Source organism: Ambystoma mexicanum, chromosome 2q (genome assembly GCF_040938575.1).
Source record: "Ambystoma mexicanum isolate Mex_15411 chromosome 2q, UKY_AmexF1_1, whole genome shotgun sequence".
Taxonomy (NCBI): Eukaryota; Metazoa; Chordata; class Amphibia; order Caudata; family Ambystomatidae; genus Ambystoma; species Ambystoma mexicanum.
In genome coordinates, this window is record NC_090924.1 from 361,336,207 (window position 1) to 361,354,339 (window position 18,133).

Consider the following 18,133-nt stretch of genomic DNA (forward strand, 5'->3'; position numbering starts at 1 on the left):
GGCAGACCATCACACTAGACGGATGGGTCTAGTCAGTCGAGCAGGCTTCCGCGTACCTTTACCCCCTACCTCAACCCTCCTTTTCAGCTGTCGGGCTCACCCTTCCTCAAGGCCAAGGTTCAGAAACTTCTGCTCCTCAGAGCTGTGGAACCCGTTCCCCCTTGGGGAGCGAGGGGAGGGCTTCTACTCCCGGCTGTTTACGGTGCCCAAACCCAACCAGGCTGGCCTGCGCACCATCCTAGACCTTTCCCAGTTCAATCTTTTCCTACCCCAAGAGAAATTCAAGTTGATCACGCCCGGCCAGATACACTCCTCCTTGCAGATGGGCGATTGGCTCAGTGTGGTGGATCTTCAGGACGCGTACATGCATATCCTGATTTGGAACCCACACCCATAATTACCAACTTCGTAAATGCCTCCTTCCATACAGGTCCCAGCTAGCATTAAAGCGGCGTCAGTTACCCCTCTATTAAAAAAAGCCCACTTTAGATCCATTAGTGCCTATGAACTACCGGCCCATAACGACTCCCTTTCTTACTTATCGACAAATAAGCCTACAACCGAATACAATCCCACCTCGAACAAAATAACCTACTAGGAGCCAGACAATCTGGTTTCAGGCCCAACCATAGTACTGAGACAGCCCTCTTGGATTTGAAAATCCAATTGGACTCTATCAGACTCAAGCAAACTAGCCACCCTACTGCTACTAGACCTATCGGCAGCATTTGACCTGGTAGACCATGATAAACTATGCGACACCCTAAAAAAAGACTTATTTTTCCATTAACGCGACTCAGTGGATCAAACCCTTTTTAACGGACCGCACATCCAGAGTTGCCATCGGAAACTATGCAGCGGACCCCATAGTAGTACCTATAGGAGTTCGCCAGGGATCCTGACTCTCTCCCACTCTCTACAATGCATATACTAAACTCCTTTTCTCGGCTCTTGACGATATGGGTGTCATCTACACCAACTTTGCTGATGACACACCCAGAGCCTCATCCCCATTACAGGTGACTACACAAGACACCGACACCATCAATAAAGTTTACTCTATTATTCAAAATTGGATGGCCCTAAACAGTCTCTGCCTTAACGATGAGAAAACGGAGGTCCTCATTGTGGGCTCCCAAAAAAGAATAAGCACCCTCCACTCTAATCTCATATCAACATTGATGGTACACAGATCCCAGTACTCAAACAAGTTAAAACTCTTGGTGTGTGTGTATATATAGATGCCAACCTCACTATGCACAAACAAATGGGCAACCCTCTCCTCGTCCACAGCCTACACAGCAAAACTACTCAGCCGCCAATTTCTTACCCCTACAAATTGCATCACGTTAGCCAGATGGCTGATTCTAACGAAATTGGATTACTGTAATATCCTATTCCTAGGAACTTCCAAAACCAATTTAAATAAAATCCAACTATTACAAAACAATATAAAGAAATCTGAATATATATCTAGCATCAGAAGAGAACCACTGGCTGCCTATTGAAGCAAGAATCATTTTCAAAACACTCGGCACCGTTTATAAATGCATCACCAACAAAGCGCCTTGCTACCTCAACACTATCAAGAAAAAAAATCTCCTGTAGGACACTGATCTAATAAACTGGTCCTCTTGGAAGTTTCTCAATACAAATACAGTAGAGCAGGAGGAAGCAGCTTCAAAGTCTTAGCCCCATCACACTGGAACACACTACCCATTAGTATCAAAAATGAGGACTCCCTACTAAAATTCAAAAAAGCACTGAAAACTTGGTTATTTAACAAATATTATCCTCCACTAGTCCTACTCCACCTTAGTACTAGAATGCCTCTGGTTTACTGCCTTTCTTTGAACCTAAACAGTAAATGTAGTCCCTACGGCTCGCATGTACCTCTAGATCTGCAACTATTTTTTAAACAAAATGTGACCTGCTACCGATATGATCACATGATTTATTTGGAATTCAGTATAAAATATGTACTTTGTGATGGTAACTGTAACCCTGTATAAGAATGCTACAATTTATTGTAATTTTCGCTGTGATACCCGCGGGTCTGGGCGAGTAACAAATGTAAGAAATAAATTAAATAAAAACAGGCGATATCTCCACTTCTCTTTGGGAGAGGAGCATTTCCAGTTTCGAGTTTCCTTTTTGGCCTCAGCTCGGCGCTGCGTGTCTTCACGAAGATGTCGGTGATTGCAGCCTAACGTCGTCTCCATGGTATCCATGAGTATCTGTATTTGGACGACTGGCTCTTATGTCGGCTGCACCCCGAGGCCTTGGTGGGGCTTGGTGCTACCGAACGGATGTTCGAGGCCCGCACTGGTAAGGCTGTTACCGGACCTGGGTCTGAGGTCCCGCGTACAGAGGCTAAAGCTACCAACATTTCTGAGGGTCTGGCAAGGCCTTATCGGTGAAGGTTGTTTTTCACCGTTCCTGCTCTTGCGGCGACACCAGATCTGTTGAGGGGGCAAAGAAGGGAAATTCTTCTTTTACCGGCAGCGCCGAGGTCCTTCCTGAGAAGGCTACATTCCAGGCCTCATAGTACCGTTCTGCTGAGGTTCCTTCTGTTGAGGCTTAAGTTAAGACCCCTGATCCATCGACTGGGACCCCTGCCTCACGTCCTCAAGTGCCGCAGTTCCCCTCAGGTGATAAAATGGCGCCCATTCCCGCCGCGGCGGCTATTTTGAACGCTACCCCCTACAGCTGCGCCATCGGCCTCGGGTGTAGGGCTGGTTTCTCAGCCTTGTGCGCATCCTTATCAGTCAGTTTATGACCGGAATGCTCGGAGACCCCTTACGCACAATTTTTTTTTGTTGCCTGCGGGGTGGGCACCTTTGGTTGATCTGTCACTCCAGATATAGGAGTGGGCCATGCTTCATGGCGTCTGGCTGCTTGCGGTGGACATCCTGGGCCAGCTGAATGTCACAGCGGATGCCCTCAGCCGGCGGACAGTGGTCAGCTCCGAGTGGGAGTTGAAGGCGGAGATCCTCTCATGGATTTTCTTGCGTTGGGGCACACCGGGGGTGGACCTCTTCGCTACAGTGGTAAACCAGAAGCTTCCTCGGTATGCCTCCAGAGGGGGGCTGAGAGCCTCTTCTCTGGGGGATGCTCTCGAGATTCCATGGCACAACATGAGCGCTTACGTCTTCCCACCTCTGCCTCTAGTTCATCGAGCAATTGGGAAGCTGAAGAATTCTGTGAACTGTTCCCTTCTGCTCATGGCCCCGTCGTGGCCGGCCAGTTTTTGGTTCTCAGAACTTCAACACCTGTCGGTGTTTCTGCTGATCTGGGGTTACTGGTAACCTGATCTTCTTCATCAAGGGGAACAGCAGATGTGGCACTCTAGCCACAATCGCTCAGCTTGGCGGCATGGTGCCTGAGTTCAAGTCTTAGAGCTTTTTAACTTGTCTACGGATAATGTGCGTATTATCCAGGCAGCCAGGGAACCCTCGACCAGATCACAATACAGGAGTAAATGGCTCGATTTTCTGTCGTTGGTGTTTGGAAAAGCAGTTGGATCCAAGGGTGGCTACGATTGACAAGGTGCTGTCTTTCGTGTCCCCCATAGCAGAGTCGGGTGTTTATGTTCTGTCATGCAGAACTTACCTTTCAGCGGTTTCCGCTTATCTTGCTATAGACAATGCTCGTTTTCTGAGTAACCCAGTGGTTAAGAGGCATTTTGCAGGCTTGACACTCCTCTACCCTCCGGTTTGTAGTCCGCACCCGCCTTGGGACCTAAATGTAGTCCTGACGGCACTGTGCCATAAACACTTTGAGCCAATGGCTACGGTTAACCTCAAGTACGTGTCCTTTCTGGTAGCCGTTATGTCAGCGAGGAGCGTGAGTGAGCTCCAGGCATTGTCGGTGGAGCACCCTTTCTTGGTCTTTCACAAGGACAAGGTAGTCCTTCGAACGAACGAACCCAGCTTTCCTACCAAAGGTAGTGACCGAATTCCATCTGAATTAGTTGATTTCCCTTCCAGTCTTTTTCCAAACCCTGCCTCGGAGGCGGAAAGGGTTCTACACGGCCTAGATGTCCAAAGAGCTCTTCGGTTCTACCTGGACAGGACTTCTGAGCTTCGGAGCTCTTCCCAACTGTTTGACCTTCGGTAAGCCTCAGGGCAGACTGGCATCTAAGCCATCTATTTCCAGTTGGATTACTGCCTGTATCACGGAATCTTTCACCGTCCAAAAGCTGAAACCTCCTAAAGGTATCCGTGCACACCAGGTGCGAGGCAAGGCAGCTGCGGTTGCTTTTCAGAAGTATGTTCCCTGGGAGTCCATCGCTAACGGCGGCTACTTGGGCCTCCCCATCTGCTTTCTGTAAGCATTACTGCCTCTGAGCTCTAGAGCTGACTCTCAGTTCGGCCAGGCTGTGCTGAAGAACCTGTTTCATTAAGCGGTATTTCCATCCACCCATAGTTCCTGTAAGGAGTGCTTGGGAATCTCCCATAAGTATGGAGGAAAGGGGACGGGATGTAGGAGTATTACCAGGTTACTAACCGTAGTGACCACCTTACTCCTAGTCCATAGTCCCCTTTCCTCCATACGCCCGCCATCCCCTCTAAGGTTCCTCTGTTATTGCTAATGGGTCTTTGACCCTGCGATAGAAAAGGACTCATGGGTGATGTGTGGGCGGAGCCAAGGCCGCGTGCCGGGCCCCGTGCAGGAAAGTGGAGGGACACATTTTTGAAAAATTTGGATGCTTTTTACAAAGTGCTCCGGTCCCGTCCCACAGGACGGAGAGATGTCCCATAAGTATGGAGGAAAGGGGACTATGGACTAGGAGTAAGGTGGTCACTACAGTGAGTAACCTGGTAATTCCAGCCCATCGTTAAGACCCCTGTGAAGACTCCGGTGGAAAAGGGGGGGGGGGGGGAGAGGGGCGGTGGCCATTACAGACTCAGAATCAGCCTCTGAGGAGGATCTGATGGAAACCGGGAAGGGCCTCAACGAGAAGTTCGAGAAGCTTCGATCCCAGGGGACGGTTCCCGCTGATGTGATCAAAGAGGGCCCAGTGGAGCAGCCATCCCGTCTGTCGCAGCCATTACCCGAGCCCCAGGATAGCTCGGCAGCCATTTTGTTGGCGATCCAATCCTTATGTACTGAGATGGGACGAGGTTACCATGGACCCCGACGGAGGATCCAGAACCAGGCCCGTCGGGAAGCCCTCCGAACAAGCGGAGGAGAGTCCACCCTGCTCCTCCCTTCGTGCCCGCGAGGCCTGTGGACCCCTCATCCCCCCCCTCGCCGGACCCTAGAGAGGATACGGCGACGGCACAACGGACATCCCGTCTTCATCCCCCCTCTCAGGCTTCTCCACCCGACGAAATTGGCTCCTTTCACGCCATAACCAGGCCATCCGAGCTCTTCCAGCTCTGCCCTGAGGAACAGAAAAGGGAAGGATTTCTTTACCGACGAGAGGCCAAGAGGAAGACGGTCCTCGTGGTGCCGTTGCTCGATGGCCTCTGGGACGAGGGGCTGGCTATCCTCAACCCTTCCACGACACCCGCCAAGAGGGACAGGTACAAGTACCGAGTCCCCGATGCCGCCCCCTTGTGCCTCAGGGCCCAGCCCACGCCGGACTGTCTTCTCTGCAGCGGCCAAGAAGAAAGCAGAATGTGCGGTGGCTTCAACTTCCAATTCCCTGCCGGACAACGAGGGCAAGAAGTTGGACTCCATGGGACGACTCGTCGTCTCGGCGGCGATGACGATTAAGGCGGCCAATGCCTTAGCAATCGTGGCCCGCTATGACAGGGAGCTTTGGTTCAATATGGCTCCCCTACTAGACTTCCTACCAACAAGAGGGCGGAGGCCCTACAAATTCTGCAGGAAGGAGAGGTGGCATCGGAACACGCCATAACCGTGGCAACAGACATTGTCGATACCGGATTTCCCCACCTGGGCGACAGGATTTGCCACAGACGACGGCTCAAGGCGACACTTTCGCCAGGACGTCCAGACCAGAGTGTTGGATATGCCGTTCGACGGAAACCTTTTTGGGAAGACATACGAGTCGCTCCAGGCCATCAAGACCGACTCGGAGACGGCCCGGGCCCTAGGGGTACTTCAACAACGACGGCCCTTTTGGAGTTCCGGAGGCAGACTGGGTGCCTCCAAGGGATCCAGCGGTGGCTCTTCTACATACCGCCAGGCCGCCCGCTCCTCATCCCAGGAGGCCTACAGAGGTCGCGGCAAGCAAGGGGATCCTGTTGTCAAGGAGGCCAAGGCAGCAAGGCCTCCATGCAAGACTGAACTGGCTGTGGCGTCGGGCCCCTACCGAAGCACCCCAGTGGGAGGCTGGCTGACGAAGTTTGTCAGCGTGTGGGAGTCCATCTCCGACTGTTGGGGCTGGACACCCTGGCCAGCGGCCACTCGCTGGAATTCCAAAACAAGTGTCCTTGCATTCCAAGCGTGGCCAGGAAGGAGAATCACGTCCCTCAACTGCTGTTGGAGGTAAGGGAGATGCTCAAGGAAGGTGCTATCGAGCTCGTCCCCAGGAGGCTCCGGAGTGTACTCCAGGTACCTCCTCGAAAGAAGACAGGCGGTTGGCGCCCCATCCTCGACCTGCGTCGGTTAAACAAGTACATCAAGGCGCAGAAATTCAGGATGGTCACACTCCAGCACGTGCTGGGACAGCTGGAGGAGGGCATCTTCCTATCTTCGTTGGACCTGGAGGATGCTTACTGCCACATCCCCATTCTAAAAGGACACAGTTTCTCAGGTTCGTGGTTCAGGGACGCCACTACCAATTCAGAGCCCTGCCTTTCGGATTAAAGTCGGCACCCAGGTATTCACCAAGTGCCTGGCTCCACGTCTACCCCTACCTGGACGACTGGCTAATCCAGGCAAGGACAAGAGAACTCGCCGTCGAACGCACAGCGAGGACCGTCCGGCTGCTCACGGAACTGGGTTTCGCCATCAACTACCCCAAATCCCACCTGGTTCCGTCGCAAGTAGCACTGTTTCTGGGAGCGAAGCGCGATACAGTGGGGCAATTGGCCTGTTCGGAGGAGAGGACTAAGGCCATTCTGTGCAAGGTGCAGTGCCTGCTAGCCACGGGCGTGGCCAGGGTGAGGTCCATCAAGTCCCTCGGGGGGGATTTCCTCATGCATCTACCTTGTACCCCTTTGCAGACTTCGTATGTGTCCGCTACAGGAGTTCCTCGCCGCCCGCTGGTTTCAGGTGACGGGCTGCTTCGAAGACAGGATCCCTCTTGACAAAGAGTTCCATTGGGTGATCCTATGGTGGGGTACCCGTGCGCACCTCACTACAGGCAAGGACTTTCAGACCCCGGCATTTCAGGAGACTGACGACGGACGCCTCTCTGGAGGGTTGGGGGGGCCCACACCAGAGATCTCCACGCAAGAGGCTTTTGGCTCCCAGAGGAGAGGTCTCTCCACATCAACATTCTGGAGCTTCGAGCAGTGTTCTGGGCGCTAAAGTCGTTCCTTCCGTCCCTCAAGGACAAAGTGGTGAGGATCTTCACCGACAACACCACCATGATGGAAGCAGGGAGGCACCAGATCCCCAGCCCTATCCAAGGAGGCCCAGGATCTGTGGCACTGGGCCGTCGCCCATGGGGATGTTTCTGGTTCCCTTCCACTTGGCAGGAATAAAAACCATCGCCGACTCGCTCAGCAGGGAGCTGCGCTCGTGCCACGAGTGGGAACTACGTCAGGACCAGGTGGATCGGCTCTTTCGACGATGGGGCAAACCCCGGATCGACCTTTTTGCGACAAACTCGGTGTCAGGTTCGCCAGCAGGTTCCCACAGCCGAGGAGCATGGGCGATGCTTTCTCGTTCCTTTGGGACGGCCTGTTTCTATATGCGTTCCCTCCGTTGGCGTTGCTGCTCCGTCTCATCAACCAGCTCAAGAAGTCCAGGTGCAGAATGATCCTCGGCGTGGCCGAGGCAGATCTGGTTCCCGGACCTTCTGGACTTGTCAACGTCCCCACCAGTCAAGCTGCCGGCGGACGCGGATCTTCTCTCCAGAGAAGGAGGCGCCATTCTTCATCACGACCCAGAGTCGCTGAACTACGGGCCTGGCTCCTGCAGCATTAGAGTTTGGAGGGTACGATATCCCAGCTGACTGCAGAGAGGTTCTTGCAAAAGCCAGGGCGTCCTCAACTCTCGTGTTACGGTCATAAGTGGAAGAGTTTCTGTGTCTGGTGCCGTGCACAGAAGATTAACCCTCTGAGGATTACAGCCCCTCAAGTACTGCCGTACCTACTGTCGCTGGCCAAAGCTGGACTGGCTCACGCCTCCATCAAAATACATCTGGCTGCCATCTCCCGATATACCAGGACTATGGGACGGGCGTCCTTGTGGTCTCATCGCCTGGTGAAGGAATTTATGAAGGGACTATTCTGATCGTTCCCGCCGGTGAAGGCTCCTGCCCTTGCGTGGGAGCTTAATGTGGTGCTGACCAGGCTCATTTGGGGGGGGCATTCGAGCCTGAAGTTCCTGTCATGGAAGACAGCGTTCCTCGTGGCCTTCACCTTCGCACGACTAGTGGGAGAGATCCAGGCCCTATCGTGCAAGCCTCCATACTTGACTTTTCATGACACGAGGGTGGTGCTGAGGACGCACCCCTCCTTCATGCCCAAGGTGCCGTCGGACTTCCACCTCAACGAGCCCTTGGTGTTACCAGTTTTCTTCCCGTCGCCTTCGACGCCGGCCGAGAGGACTTTGTACTCGCTGGATGTAGCTAGAGCGCTGAAGTTCTACGTGGACCGCACAGTTTTCGGAAGATGTCACAGCTGTTTGTGTACTTTGGGTCTGTGATTCAAGGGAAGGCTGTCTCAAAGACTTCCATTTCCAGATGTCTCTCCGGCTGCATCATGTACTGTCACTGGTTGGCAAACCGACCGCTGCCCGGCCGTCCGAGAGCCCATTCGACCAGAGCGATCGTTGCTACCACGGTGTTCCTGTCTGGTGTGCCCCTGCTGAACATCTGCAGGGCTGCTATATGGAGGTCGACGCACACCGTCACAAGATTCTACTGCGTCGATCGGGATTCCAGGGTCGGCCAAGCAGTGCTGCGCAATCTGTTCGCCTAAGGTGAGCCTGGTGAGGAAGTAAGAATTGCTTAATGTTGAGTTTGATGTAATGCTTAATGTTGAGCCTTTGCCACCTTCCGTGGTTGTGCATGTGTGTACTGCTATGTATTCTTTATTCATGAGCATGTGAATCCATGTCAGACCCCATGCTGGAGAAGGAACAAGTTACTTAACTGTAACTGTTGTTCTCCAGCATGGGTCTGGCATGGATTCACATGCGAACCCTCCCGCCTAGCCCTCTGCGGCTCTTCACTTGGTCATACTGCCACTTTGCATGCTACCAAATCTGAGGATGGCTGCCAGAGGTGGGGCTTAAGGAGAGGGCAGTCATTGGCTGGGGGCAGTATGACCCAGAGATCAGTGATTGGTTGCTACTAAGAAAGACAGATCAGAAATGAAACTGATTTTTTTTTTTACCGAGTATTCCCAGCCTGACGACAGAATATTCATGAGTATTTGAATCCATGCCAGACCCATGCTGGAGAACAGTTACAGATAAGTAACTTGTTCTTTCTTTTCAACAAGCAAACATATTGTACAAAGCAAACCTTTGTGTAGTAGTTGGTCAGGAGTGGGGGACCCCAGGAAACTCAGTGAAAGCCGCTGCAGTCAGAAATGCATTGTATTTAAATATGCTGCGCTTTTCTTTCTACGTTTCTCGGGCTCTGGGAAACGAAAGAAAACCACAGCATGTTTAAATATGTTTTGTTTAGGTTTGCTGTGGCTTCAGCTCGGAGTCTCCTGGGTTCCCCCGACCACCTACTCCTGACCACCTACTACACAGTGGGAAGCACAATGCCCCATCACACAAACTACAACTAAACAACATCCCCAAGGATGTTCACCCCACAGAAAACAAAGCACCAACGGAAGGACAGTCATGACAAACGACTGAATACACTGGCTCACCAAGACGGAAGCACTAGAAAACCTCAACTGACCAGATAAGAGAATACCAACCGAGTTCCACACCTAAAGAGAGGTTCAGACGCACCTATCAATCCAAACAATAATTTACAGCGGGGTGAGCGCAGCATCAACCCAACCCACAGGGATACAACTCTAACGGAATCGGAAGTACCTGAATCGGGACACAGACCCCACTAACCCAACCCTCTATCTTCTGCATACTTAAACCACACACAGCCATCTCTTTCCCAGCAATCCACATGCACTTTACCACACTGCATCAACAACACATAAACATCACTCTTGCCCGGTCCGATACTAGCACCAAAGCCCAGCACTCGGTGTATACCGAGCTGAAGCTGCCAACAGCACATCACTTCTCCCACTCCCCCGACTAACCCTACCTGTTCCTGTTTACAGATCCGCCAGAGAGCCTGGGGACCAATTCCGTTGGTGTCTGTGCGCTATATATATATATATCTCATTAGTGCCGCAAGGGCAGAAATTAACACAAGCGCAGGAGGCTCATCCATTTCACAAAATGGATGCCTCCTAGTGCTTTAATTCTGTGACTTTAGGCCTCGTTTGCTCAAAGGTTTACATAGCGACTTTCTTTATATATATTTTGGATGGCACATCTTTTGAGCCAATTATTTTTGAGGGCACTACCCCTTTAAGGCTTGATTTGAGTAAATGTTTGCTTGCTATCCACAGTATGTTGTCCTGCGAGCTGAGACCCAGGAATACTGGTCATATTCTGTGGTGCAGTTATTCTGATGTAATTATCGTCCTTGTACAATTAGCGGCATGTTCCCCTGATGCTTGAATTACCTTATTAAAGTGGCGCATTAACTCCTATTTCATGTATTCTTAAACAGTCCTTTTAGTTGCCATTATTCCTTTTGCAAAAATTAGATTAGATCTGAATTCTTTGACCACCACATTTGTGATATATTAGTTTTTGTAACAAAATAGTTTTATTTCAATGGCATTAAACACTTTATGCAATGTCTCTGGGCGTTGTCGACAAATGAATAGCCACAACTAAACCTATTTATCCTGAGGATACAAAACCTTTTCTGTGCATTCACATCTTGTTCTCTGCGCTGCAGTACTTTTGGTAGGTACTAAGGCATATCTTGAAGTATTGGGCTGTTTTATAAGCTCTGCTTATAATAACTTAAAATATAGTTTTCAAAAAAATTTGTAAAATGCATCTTTCACTGATTTTTGTAAAGAATTGCAGTGGTTAGGAAGGGAGAAAGAACAATGGTGCACTCCTAATTTTATGGCTTTGAAATGTGAAATGGTGGTTAGAGTTAGGAAAGTGGAAATTCATTAGTTTTTAAGGTGCGGGGAGGAGCTGAGGTCTTGGCCCAAGGCCCCTACACATAACAAGAAAGAGGATTCAACCTAGGAATCCTCCAGTCTCCTGCACACTGTCTATTGTTATCTATAGACTGAGTTTAGTCAATTATTTGCAGACTTATAAAGTAAAGATTAACTCCACACAATGTTTGTAAAAAATATAACCATATTTTCAGAGGACAATTACAGAAACAAACAGTTCAAGAGAATGTATACAGAAAGAACAGTCTGTTAATGGAGACGCGTTTCGAGGAAACTAGGCCTATGAAGAGGACAAACGGACCGAAAAGACATTTTTATAGTTAAACATAAGTTATGTCACGCAGTACTTGCGGCCTGGTTGGTTATATAAGCAACATTCTGTAGTTGATTACAGGTAGTATCATTTTTTCATTATTTAAATAGACTTAACTCACGAGTTAATTCTGATTTTAAGATGGGCAAACATGTGCATAACACATCCAGTTTAACTCTACAGAAAACATCTCATACCTTCACCAAAAGGTGTTTAAACATTCTGTGCATTACTGAGCGGTAGATCATGTGCAATTCATTGCGGGCAAGCGTCCTGTTAATCCCGAACAACCCTCTAATTTAGTTGCAAAAATCAAAAAAATTTATCCAAAATAATACCTATTGTTGGAGATAATGACTCGATATTGCGAAATTCCCAATTAATTCGGTGATGGAAATCCTAGGTATATCTTAAATTCAACAATGCGAGTCAGAACTGGTGACCAGCAAAGGCGTTTCAAATCTTGTCTGGAAGGCAATGTTTGTGAAAGAGTATACTAAATATTTGAACTGAACAAAACTAGTGAGGTAGAGGTGTAAGAAAAGTGACCTAAAACCCATAGGTGTCCACGCGTAAGTGTAGGACACTGAGTAACCACCACAGGTGTGACACAAGAAAAGTGAGGATAAGCAATTATGCTAGAATGTGAATAATGAAGTGTAAATACCACCACATTTGTGATATATTAGTTTTTGTAACAAAATAGTTTTATTTCAATGGCATTAAACACTTTATGCAATGTCTCTGGGCGTTGACCACCTACGGAGGTGCATGGCAATGAGTAGTAACCTCTAATAACTTCTTTCTTTGTTAGAGTACTACTCATTGCCATGCACCTCCGTAGGTGAGATACGGGTTTTAGGTCACTTTTCTTTTTCACTCTACCTCACTAGTTTTGTTCAGTTCAAATATTTGGTATTCTCTTACAAACATTGGCGTATATACTATTACGTTTTCCACAGATACGGCACATCTGCTCTTCCCGACAAGATTTGAAATGCCTTTGCTGGTCATGAGTTCTGCCTCAAATTGTTGAATTTAAGATGTACCTAGAATTTCCATCACCCAATTAATTGGGAAGTTTGCACTATCTGGAGTCATTACCTCCAACAATAGGTATTATTTTGTATACATTTTGAGGGTGGTTTTGGGATTAACAGGACGCTTGCCCACAATGAATTGCTCATGAGCTACCTCAGTTTAAACACCTTTTGCTAAATGGTATGAGATGTTTTCTGTAGAGTTAAACTGGATGTGTTATGCAAATGTTTGCCTGTCTTAAAATCAGAATTAACTGTTTTGTAAGTCTAATTAAATTATGAATAATATTGATACTACCTGTAATAATCTACAGAATGTTGCTTATATAACCAACCAGGCAGCAAGTACTGCATGACATAACTTAACTTATGTTTAACTATGAACATTTATTTTCAGTCCGTTTAGGCCTATGAAGAAAGTTTCCTCAACGCGTCGCCATTGACAACAGACTTGTATACATTCTCTTGAACTTGTTTCTATAATTGTCCTGAAAATATATTTTTTTACAAACATTTTGTGTGGAGTTAATCTTTACTTTATAAATCGGCAAATTGACTAAACTCAATCTATAGATAACAGTGAAAGTGTGCACAAAAGCTAACCATTCCCACACTTGGAGGGAACATTGGTCCTGGATATGCAGTTTGGAGACAATCTCTTTGGCAAAGCGGTCAGGCCATCAAGACCGACAGAGGCGGCCCATACACTGGGCATGCTGCAACAGCACCATCAGTCCTTTCGTTCCTCAGGAGGGAAGTCGGTTAGGTCCTCAGTTTCGCCAGAGGTTGGTCCTACCATCAAGACTCTAGTTCACGACCCCAGGAAGCCTACAAAGGTTGTTCCAAGCAGGACTGAACCGGGCAGTATGTCGAGCTCCCACCCCAGTGGTAAGCCGTCTAGTGTACTTCAACAGTGTGTGGAAAAACCTCTCCACTGATCGATGGGCGCTCTCGCCCACAGACACACTTTGGCGTTTCAGCAACGGGTCAGTGAATACCACCAGTGCCTGGCAGGAACACCACACCCCCTCAGTTACTGCTGGAGGTTCGGGCCATGTTAAGAAAAGAGACTATGGAGCTGGTTCCACAGCAAATCCGGGTCTTGAGTTAACTCTAGATACTTTCTAGTAAGCAAGAAGACTGGACCTACTACTCAACCAGTAAAAGTACCAGAAGGTCAGGATAGTCATGTTACAGCACGTGCTCAGCCAACTGGAGGAGGGAGACTTTGTCGTTGGATCTAGAGGACGCTTACTTCCATGTCCCCATTCACGGAAAACATCTCCAGTTTCTGCGTTTAGTTGTGCAGGGGAAACATTACCAGTTCAAGGCTGATTTGGACCGAAATCGGCACCCAGAGTCTTTACGAAGTGCCTGGCTTTGGTGGCAGCCCATCTACGACTGTAGGGAATTCATGTTTACCCATACCTTGACTGACTCGTCTGGGCCAAGTCAGCTACTTCACTGTCGACCACACGGAGGACTGCCCAGCTGCTGACAGATCTGGGTTTCTTGGTGAACTATTCAAAGTCCTGCTTGACTACATCGCCTGGGGTCCAGGCTCAAGTGTCCAGAGGATTGGATAGCGGCCATTCTGGATAAGGTGCAACAGCTGAAGGTCGCCACAGTGAGGGCCATCAAGTTGCAACTCGGCATGATGCTGTTGTGCATATGTCATCGGGCTCTAAAAATTGCAGATGCGTTCACTCCAGGAATTCCTGGACGCCTACTGGGTCCAGTTGTCCGGAGGCTTCAAAGACCAGAGTTCTGTTGAGCAAAGGGGGTGGGGAGGGGCGTGTGCTCAAACATTTACCAGGGGCATGGACTTCCAGAACCTGCCATACCAGGAGATGGTCACGGTTAGGACAGTTTTTCTGAAGTGCTACCAACTTCATTAAAACCATTCAACTGAGGCAGTAAGACTCCACTCGTATAAGGCTGTACCATCTTAGTACGAGTACTCTAGTCACTACGGTCGTAACTTATTGCTAACCTTGTGGTCTCTTTTCAAATGAGGGGGTTTAAGAGTACAGTGAACATGTTTTCAACCCAGTGGCTCTGACTTTTTGGAATCCGACAAGACACTTCCGATTCTTGTTGCAGAACTGGAGCATCATTTGCCTTGCTCTGGGACCCTACACAGAATTTAACCAGTCTGAGTACCCTAGAATGTATTCACCTCTGCTTATCAGCCTTATGGCTGAAGTTATTGGGGCTACTAGGGTTCTTCCCAGTAGCCTTCTATTTGTGCAATGGCCATTTACTCTTTAGTGATATATATATAAGAACATAAGATGCAAGTCAAAGATTTCAAATTGCCTCGTGGCAATTTGAAGCTGTATTTCTGTTTGATCGGGCTGATCCAGGCAGCTATACTCATTGGGATGGTTATTCAGCGTATAATGTAACTGCTGGGTTTATTCCAGTCAAATCTGAGATGTAATTGACATTTTGGAGGGTTCTTCTGCATCAATGAGACTGCTGTGGTGACACATGCCATAGCGAGGTGTGCATACCAGCCCTGTTGTAGAACAATTTTTCTAGGAGTGGTTGTAGATTCCTGCCAGGTCTGCTGTCCAAGTGACTGTAGTACCCCCTTCCTGAAAATGGTTCCATGAACATTTACCCATTCATTAGTGCTTAGCTTTTCCATTTTCTTAATATGGTATTCAAGTGGGCTGTATTGTGGTGAAGCCTGTGGGAGCACTGGAGAAGGGGGTATGGTGTTGAGACTAATTCGGTAATGCAAAAACCAAGAGCATGTGTAATTACTGGGTGATTGGCCATGTCTGAATGGGAAGCATTATGAGCCGTACGGCACCACAACCATGTAGATGTGAGGGGCTGGTTGTTGGGTTTTGTAGCCCAAATCTAGTTCGTGCAGTTACAGGGCGTGGAAGGGGTGTATGTGGGCAGACTTGTGCAGTAACGAACCTGCCTGGAATATTGGCTATTTTTTGCTGTATTATCCAATTGTTTGTGTTCCATGGTACCCTTAATGTTGGCTTTACTACTTTGAAAAGATTGAGCTTGCATAGTGGGAGTTTGCGTGTTGGGGATATCCACGCGCACAACAATCCAGTTTGGGATTATCGCTAATGCAGTTTGGTGACCTCAGGATTTCTTGGCTTTACAGAATTTGATATTGCTCACTGTGGGATAGGGGATGCGACGACTTTCACTTAACCTGCTTTGTTCCCTAGATCACACTACTGAAGTACTTCAGGAACTACATGAGTGAGCACTTGTTGAAGGCTGGTGCAAATATCACGCCACGCGAGGGTGATGAGCTGGCTCGGTTACCCTACCTCCGCACCTGGTTCCGCACACGGAGCGCAATCATTCTGCACTTAAGCAACGGCACTGTACAAATAAACTTCTTCCAGGTAAGGCCACTCAAGCAGTTTTACAGGTACTGAATACCTAAAAGTGAAATTATTTATCCTGGGTATTACAATAGAAATGTATCACTAGATTTAATTATTTCAAGGACTAATCCTGTGATGTGGGTAATAATTGCTAGCAATGATTGCTCGATGCCCTCTAACCACAGCACAAGTTCACCTACCATTGAGCTTGTGAAGTGTCTATTTTGTACTTGGCGGCACCCCTGTATTTCTTTTCTTTGGCTTTCACAGCTCTACAAATGCAGCATTTAACTTCCTGTTTTATTGCAGGATCATACAAAGATAATCCTATGCCCTCTGATGGCGGCTGTCGCCTACATTGACGAGAAGCGAGAGTTCAGCACTTTCAAACTTAGCTTGATTGAAGAGCATGGTTGCTGCAAGGAGCTGGCAAGTCGTTTGAGATATGCACGCACAATGGTGGAAAAACTCATGAATACACGGGCTGGATCGGTGCGCACAAAGGCTGCCTCCTAAACATTTCTACAACTTACTGACATTTGCACCTGTAAAAATTTTCATGTGAGGGCTGTCTACCTCAATCAGAACTTCTAAATGTGTCCTGTCTATGTGCTTTTATAGTTGTGCAGCTGTCTTACCACATCCTTTGGTGCTCCAACGGTGATGTACTCTTAGATTTATTGTCCCACTGGGATATGACTTTGGACCCGCTTCGAGTACTTTCACCAAATTCCCCCATCCCCAGATCATTCTATGAAGTGCTGGGGCTTTGTTCCTGGACGTACAAGCATATGGGTTGAAGCCTCATCAAAAGGAAGCGCCATCAGTGATCTCCCACACTGGGAGGTGAGAGTCTGTATGAATGCGGTCTCCTCCAGGCCAGATACAAATTTAAATAAATAATTATGCATAGTTATATGTATGACCAAGATGCAAGGCAAATGCGCATATGGTGCTTTTCCTACTTTGTTCCAGAGCAGTCTAATCAAGAATGTGTTACTATTGTCAAACTACACTTCACAGCTATTTTGGAGACTTTGCATTTGTTATGTTGGGATCTCTGTCTCACTGTTCTTTTAAATGTGCCTCTTTTTGCAAATTGGTGGAAAACCAGTGGATTTTTGTATATTAAATAGCTTGAAATTAAAGTGCTTTATTGGTCTATAATGTATCTTGAGCTAAATCACTTGTGGGGGTAATGTTGGTAAATTGAGAATAAGAATAGGTTAGATAGGCTGGGTAAGTCTGGTCAGTCAACAGTGACTTGAGCAGAGTTTATCCCCTCAAATGACTACCAACTCCCTTGTGATCAGTCTATTGGAGAAACCTTGAATTGTGTGCCTATTAACCTCCCCTGCTGCACAATATTCCTTAGCAGTTGTATAACCTGCTTTAAATTCAAGACTTTTATTGGGTGGCCACTTTGCCATCCATGTGTTTAGCTTATTGGTGCCTTGAATGTTTTGAAGAGTAGAACCGCATTAGTGACAGATGTTTTCAAGACCTAGGGTGCTTCTTGTGCAGTCAGTTTTCCTGTTGAGCTTTGCTTAACCTATTTTCTTTCTTTGGGTGTTAAGCCAGCCCATTCTGGGACCCTACTTCATGCATTGACATCTTGGCAGTATTGGGTTGTTTCTCTAGTATGGGGTTTGTTGTCTGGCTGGGAATCCTCTGTATAAAAAAGTTTCACTTTTAAAATTTTAGTTTTCCTCTAAACCAATCGCTGTCCTTTGCGTTTTTAATTTATATTTTATTTTTTGCGCTTTAGTCTTCAATGAAGGATAGAACGGCAGCGGGGCTCTACTACTGTCAAAGATATTCATCCACCGTCGGATACACAATGTTTAGAGAAGGCCTGGCCTTGGTGTCTACTGCACGCCCTTTCAGCATAGCTGGGGAGAAGGAAGGTTGCAGCCTCTTCAAGCTGTGTGTGCAGTGTGGTTTGTTGCTGAAGGTCGACACTAAATGCTTCTATTGCCTGCATCCGGGCCACAATGTGGAGAGATGCGAGGGGTGCTGTGATTTCTTGAAGAAAACCAAAAAAAGACTGATACAGCAGACTGTCAGGGTTGTTCAAAATCGGGC

At 48.0% G+C, this 18,133-nt stretch overlaps 1 protein-coding gene across 1 annotated transcript in view; it reads left to right on the plus strand.

Annotated features, from left to right (window-relative positions):
- Nucleotides 1-17,196, plus strand: part of PLK1 (polo like kinase 1) — a 138,013-nt gene extending 120,817 nt beyond the window's left edge. Inside the window, exons 9-10 of the mRNA XM_069647390.1 lie at nt 15,884-16,066; nt 16,358-17,196. Coding sequence (XP_069503491.1) covers nt 15,884-16,066; nt 16,358-16,564 — 390 coding nt within the window. The 3' untranslated portion in view covers nt 16,565-17,196. The remainder of the gene's footprint in view (nt 1-15,883; nt 16,067-16,357) is intronic.
- Nucleotides 17,197-18,133: the final 937 nt, after the last annotated feature.